Source organism: Mus caroli, chromosome 1, assembly GCF_900094665.2.
Source record: "Mus caroli chromosome 1, CAROLI_EIJ_v1.1, whole genome shotgun sequence".
NCBI lineage: Eukaryota > Metazoa > Chordata > Mammalia > Rodentia > Muridae > Mus > Mus caroli.
In genome coordinates, this window is record NC_034570.1 from 179,204,520 (window position 1) to 179,211,289 (window position 6,770).

A 6,770-nucleotide genomic window follows, 5' to 3' on the forward strand; every position below is an offset into this window, starting at 1 on the left:
AGAGAGAGAGAGAGAGAGAGAGAGAGAGAGAGAGAGTTAAAACTGATACAAACTTTTAACATTTCCAGGGGTGGTTGTATATTTGCAATCCAAGTGCTAGAGAGGTAGAGTCCAGTGTCTAACAAAAGGATGGGATGGATGTCAGCTGAAGAAAGAAACCCTAGGTTAGCATGGGGCCTCCGTAAGATACAAGTCTCTCTCATACACATGCACACAAAGACTATAGCATAGATAGTGTGACTGACACAAAGTCAACAAGTTCAAAATCTCCATTTGTTAATCTGTGTGAGATATTCAGCCCCTGCTGTCTTACCAGTCCCAAGTTTTCTCTTGCATCTGTAAACTGCAGTTCTCACAGCCTAGCCCAGGAAGGCATCTAGTTGCTAGACTGAAATTATCAGGAAGTCTATGACATGGGTCTCAGAATCTCACCCTGTGAGAGGCCATTAATCAGCCTTGGATGAGCTGTGGGGCAGAGAGCCAGCTGAGGCTGTCACTGCCCACTTAAGACACAATCACAAATATGTGCTTACTGTATAGTTGTTCAAATCCATGCCATGACACCCTTGAGGAAAGACAGTCAGGACTCCATTGCAAGGATTCCTTCCTTAGTGATTCCATACAATATCTACTCTCTCCTCATAAGGTACCAACAACAAATCAAAACACAATACTACCTAAGTTAGACCTCAGGAACCAATGAACTCATCGGGCTTACTTATGGAGCACAGAAGAGGGGCTGCCTAGAGGAGCACGGATGGTTCATGATTGAACATGCTAACATGCATGGTAGCATCTCCATGCTGCCTAGACAGAGGCTCAGTCTCCCCCAGTCTACATCCTCTAGCATTTCCAGAGATCCCACGGGCAATGAGCAGATGAACGGTTGGGAGGAGTGCTGGGATCTCCCTACACCCTCAGCAGTCAGTCAACAAGCCTGATGGCTATGTAAGCTTTTGAGCAGGCAATAGTAATGGAGATGGCAGCTGTCTTGCTTGAAGGCTATCAACGAGAGGAATTGTAAAACAAGAAACAAATAAATAGACACAGAAACTTTCAACCTCTTTGTGTAAAGAAGACAGTTCAGACTCCGGGCCATAGCTGAACCCAGTTACACTGTATCATCTTTCTTGTCTGGTGGGGTGGGCCATGTGAATGGTGTACCACAAAGTTAGTTAATTATTGTTTAAATTCAAGACTCCTAATGATGTGTAAGAGCTGAAATGAATGAGATACTTCTGAGTGCAAACCAGAGATGATCATGGAGCCATTAAACAAATCCCACAATGGGCCAAGTTCCACTGCTTCCTACCCAGCCTTCTGCTTCATTTCTGCATTTGTATACCTCATTCAGGAGATGAGGTATAGCCCCCCTTCCCACAGTGGGGATGAGAAAAAACAAGCTCAGAAATGGGGAGGTTTGTGGGAAATAAAATGATGCTACACAGATGCAAGGCTGTATTTTAATGGTCATGCCCAAATGCCAGAGATGTTCCTGATTGAACATTCTAACCGCTGGGTTATTTCCTATCTGGGATGTGGAATCCAAGCAGCAACACAAGAATTCTGGTCCTGCCCAAGTGCTTTGCACGTGTGCTTGGAACAAGTAGACACGATAAATTAAATCATCACAAGACGTTAGCCACAGAAATCTTTGGTTTTTGCAGACACTGTGGAAAGATGAAATAGAAGACGTTTTTAGTCCTTGAGTTTGCAGAAGGTCACTTCTGCTGAGAGTATCTGTTACAGTGGTTTTTCTAAGATGAGTAGACAGGCTGCATGCAAACATTGAAAGTAGAGGTTGTCTGAGTATCTACAAGGTCTTACAAGCATCAAGGGCCATAAACAAATGGATTTTGATCCTCACCTTGAAAATGGCAGGGAAAACCCTTCATTGCTTGCAAGTCACCTCCGTATTTGTCCTGTTGGGTCTGCTTGCTTTTTGAGGAGAGGTCCTACCTTGAGGTCGGAGCTGTTTTGGAACCAAGGATGATTTTGCTACCGCAGCCCCTCAAGAGCTAAAATGAGAGGCTTGAACCACCACACCTGGCTGTTGCTTGTTCTTTTCTTGGACTTTAAGCTTCACTTGACATACTTGCATGGCAGCTAACCAGTACTCAGAAAACAGAGATTTCTATCAGCTTGCATCATTATCTAGTGTTCAGTGCCATCAAAGCATTGGGGCTCTCTGATAGCTTGATGAGCAGACCTCAAATGTTAAAGTTTCCTGAGATCTGTGTAACTTAAACATCCTCTCACACACGTGTCAGACAACTAACAAAGTGATCTAACATAGCCATGACAAGTATAAAAGGTAAGATTTATGAACTCATCTCACATATAAGCAGCTAGAAATGGCGTTTAGGCAAATTTTCCAAAACCTTAGCATTTACAAGTGGTGGGTCTGGAATTCTAACTCCTGGTTAGTTGCCTTGACTCAAAAATGCATGACTCTCGTTCTTTTACACACACAACTCCCAGTGGCAGACACTCACCACTCCCAGTACCAGAGACACTGTGTTGTTCTGCCTGTGTATCTTCTTCTGACACTATATTGCTGACTGGAAAAATCAAAACAAGCTGCAGAAACGTCAAGTTACCACCTGCTATACATAAGCATTATTTGATGTTCGAGTACTTCTAAAAGCATCCCTTGATGCTAGACTGATCCCACAGACATCCCTTGATGCTGTGCTGCTTCCACAAGCATCCTTAGATGCTAGACTGCCTCCAGAAGCATCTCCTGATGCTAGAATAGAGTGCTGCATTATATCCACTTTCTCCAGTTCTGTTGTCATTTTGTTTAGTGTGAATGAGATTGGCTCTCACCAAACAGCTAAGACTGGCTTTAAACTCATGTTGGTGACTCCCAAGTGAAATCTTAAAAACCATGGTCACCGTACTGCCCCCTCCCTTGCTCGCCTCTCCTGTAACAGCTAATGCTCTCTCCTCTTTTCCTCACACTGGAAGCAGTGTTAGAACTTGTTGAATGTTGCATCATTTCTTGACTGAAGTCCCAGAAGTCTGTATAGCAATTCCAGATGACTCTAGCCTGAAAAAGTACTAATTCCTAAAAGAACCGCCAGATTATTGCTATGGACAGTATGACTCTAGTTAGAATCTCTACCTGGTAAATGGGCCTGTGAAATCCACACCTAAGTTGACTGAACTGATGAAGGGATAATTTAAGCCTAGCGATTTTATATATATAATGTTATCCATGTTATAATTTAAGCTTACCCCCAAGCTACATGTAATTATCCCAAAGCATTTTCCCTTACTGATGACTGTGGCTTAGTTACGGCTGTTGTCAGGTCCTACCCCAAGGATCCCACCACCACTTCTAACACATGTGCAGCACTCTTCCTTCCTGCTTGGGAAGGCCAAGTACGCCAGAGGGAAAACCAGAGAGCTAGAAGACATTGCAAAGGTGGTAAGTGCAGGACTGGGTTTAGAGCTCTCCTCCCATTTCTCATCTCACTCCAGGGGCATTTTTAATCCATTCATCTCTCCATTTCTCTTCATGCCCCTTATACCTGAAAGATGATCAGTTCAGTGGAGAACATGGCCAGCATCTCAGCTGTCTGCTCAGCCTCAGCAAAGGGTGAACATGCTGACTTATCCTGTGTTCCAGCACACAGTCAGGCTTCAGGACCTTACATACTGGACTGGAAACTATGCTATGCTACAGACTGGGCTGCTCCCAGGAGACGCCCTTCCAAAGAAATAATAAATCAAGAGAAGAATAACCAACGTGGCAATAAACTCAAAATTTGACTTTTAAAGGAACCCCTTACTGAAAAAGGCAATACAATGTGATTCCATAATTATCTAATCCCCTGAAACGTACAACTCAGTCACACTCATGAATGAATTTACAGAGAGAATCGAGATATCTCTTCCTGCTCCCTTAGCAGCAGACTTTATTCAGCATTTAAAGCTTTCTACCGTATCTTTATCTATCTACTTTGTGATAGACTCTAAGAGTAGGACTTGATTTAATAGCTGTGCAGAGCTCATTTTGATAGGCTTGGCTCAAATTTGTAAGAGCACATCAATCCATTGAGACACAAGAAGTCTTAATCTCAGGAAGACTAGTTGAACATTAGGGGCATAAACTTGGGAATCATAAAAGGAATTCAGGTGTCAGTTCCAAAGAAGTCTACTCTACGCGGTGACACTTTCTTCTTGCCTAGTCCCAGATTCTAAATGTCTCTTCCCCATAGGAAGATAGGATAGGTAAACTTAATAGTTCAGGTTCTCTCTAAATCCTGATAGCACTGGGTGAATCTCTATACATCCGTGTTTTGATAACAGGATTAGCCACATGAAATCAAAGTAATAAACTATCAGCATGTAGATTCAGTGTTATTTATAGATATACATTGATGGATTATGCATTGCCAGAATAACGTGTTGCACAATAAAACTCTGCACGACGTGCCTGCTGTACAAGGCTCTCCTAAATCAACCTGCAGCTTCTTCCAGTATCACAGAGTCATGGAAGGTGTTTCAGCATCGAACGCTCTGCTGGAGCCACCCAACGAGTTTAATTATACACTCGTCTGTAGAAGAAAAACCTTCATCAAATGTTCACTCAGAGATCTACTGCTCAGCATGCCCAAAATGTTTTAAAAAACAAACAAGATGCTTGATCCCAGCAAAGATACTCACGGTAGACGCTCCTTTTCGCCCGTGGGTTCATCATCTGGGGGTGTTTTCATCAGGACTTGTCATGCTTTTGATCTTTAACGCTGCTCTTCCTCCAAGGTTTCTTGTCCGTAATGTCCAAAACAGAGTCACTTGTCCTAACAAGCCACCGTCCCATACTGTTTCTTATTCGTGTGTGAACGTTACCCTGTAGATCAATTTCCTGTCCAAAAACACTCAAAATGAACAAACGCTGCTCTGTGCAAGCGGAATGTGCTGCTCAAGTTCTCTGGTTTTGCAGTTTAGCCCAGGAAGAAAACCCTGATTAAAATGAGGAATCATATCCCAGTTGTTCCAAGGAACTTGAAAGACAGACGCGTCTTCCTCATGAATGGGCTTATCAAAGTTGCTAGCGACGTTTGTTCTTACTAGCTGACGGCTGCCGTACTGTTTACACACAAGTCATCCGTGTGCCTTATGTGACTTAAAGACCCACCCGATAGCCCAGCAGCACAGGCACAAACTATATTTTCAAATCAGGCTTCGTGTGCTTTGAAGTACATAATGCTTTCCATTCCTGAAAGGACAAAGAGATCTCCATTGTCAAAGTTTGTTTTTAAGCTCATGTGCTTGCTAAGCGCAGCAGAAAGCAAGCAGCAGTCCTGTGCCTGGCGTACTGTGGCTGGAACCTATTAAAACAAACAGATGAACTGCTGGCCTCAGTCCATACCAGCTTTTACTTGATTTTTTTTCACCTTATCTAAATTACATTGATTATCTTTTTTCCCCCCTTCTCTCTCTCCCTCTCTCTCTCTCTATTACATTAGGGATGCTATCAGTTTTATTACCTGGTTTGTTTTCAGTGGGTTGGGATAGAGAGAAAAGGGGAGGGGGGAATTAGAGCAAAGTTTCAAGGGGTGTTTGCTGAGATAAGAAAGCAATTAAATCAGAGTAGAGGGACATTCAGGGACCATAAAAGTGACAGCAAACTTCAAGGAGTATCCAAGAGTGCGGAGCAAAGGGGGACAGTGGAAGAGAGTGAGAGAGAGAGGGGAGAGAGATACCCTAAGTATCAGGAGTAATTCTTAACATGTTTTCTTGCTGTTGGGAAGGAAAACTACTCCGGTTTGCATAGCCCCCTACCAGTCTGCTCCAACCACCAAAACCAGCCCGCATGTCATCCAATACCAGACCCAGACTGTGGAACCACATCAGTGCTCTGCTAAAGCTGTAACAAAGCACAGCTGAGCAGAGAGCATAAGGTGGTGGGGTGACCCCGAGGTAGCACAAGCTGCATTGTGGAGTTTCCAGCCCAGATCTTAGGCATCTGGGCTCACACTGACACTATGTGATTCTGCGTATTAAATGCTCACACTGGCACTATGTGATTCTGCGCATTAAATGATGGCGAGAAGTAACCTCACCCTTCCATCAGGCAGAGACAATTCACACTACAAAAGTTGTGCAAGAGACACGTTTTTGTTCCCATGTGAAAAAAAAAATCCCTCCTGTGCACCCATATGTGTGCACACCGTACATAGCATGCTCTCTCGGCTGGGTTTTTCAGGGCTGAGAGAGGGCTTTCAGCAAGCCTCACCTGAACTCTGCTCCCTAGACACCATTTGCTAGATGACACTGATTCATGGTAGAGTTGCCTGTGCAGAGGGGACTGGAGAAGGGAAGTGTCACAGTCATGCTCACTCGACCAGCGTGTGACCTGTGACCTTTGTCTCATTAATGTGCTCCTGGGCTATAATCCGATGAAGCTGCCAGCCACTGGAACCCTGAAGAATAAACAGAATCAGATGGCGTTTATCGCATGAGCTTCATGGAAAAGGCTTCTGCACGTCTGGGTCAAGGAGCACCTCAGAGAAGCATCAGACGATTTAGTGCTGATGCGCAGAGATGGCCTTGCTTTAAATTAGCACCTGAGCATGGGCCATTGGTGGGAAAGCAGCACCCAGTGGCTGTGTGTTCACGTTTTATATTCACACAGGGAAATGCTGGCAGTGCGATAAGGATGCTGGTGAGGACTGGCAAAGGCTTCTGGAACACAAGTCACTCTGGTAACCGAAGGGGCTGAGAGATACGGCTTGTGTTAGCCAGGGTTCTCTAGAGGA

The 6,770-nt window shown here is 44.2% G+C and overlaps 1 protein-coding gene across 2 annotated transcripts in view; it reads right to left on the reverse strand.

The window, feature by feature from the left end:
• The window catches only part of Kcnk2 (potassium two pore domain channel subfamily K member 2), a 181,983-nt gene extending 177,148 nt beyond the window's left edge, over positions 1-4,835 (reverse strand). The window contains exon 1 of one of the 2 annotated variants that reach the window (XM_021160610.1): positions 4,675-4,835. Coding sequence is in view for 1 of the 2 variants with exons in the window: in XM_021160585.2 (XP_021016244.1) it covers positions 4,675-4,708 (34 nt within the window). In the remaining variant the exon portion in view is untranslated. The remainder of the gene's footprint in view (positions 1-4,674) is intronic. The other variant, XM_021160585.2, reaches the window with a different exon arrangement.
• Between the last annotated feature and the right edge of the window lie 1,935 nt (positions 4,836-6,770).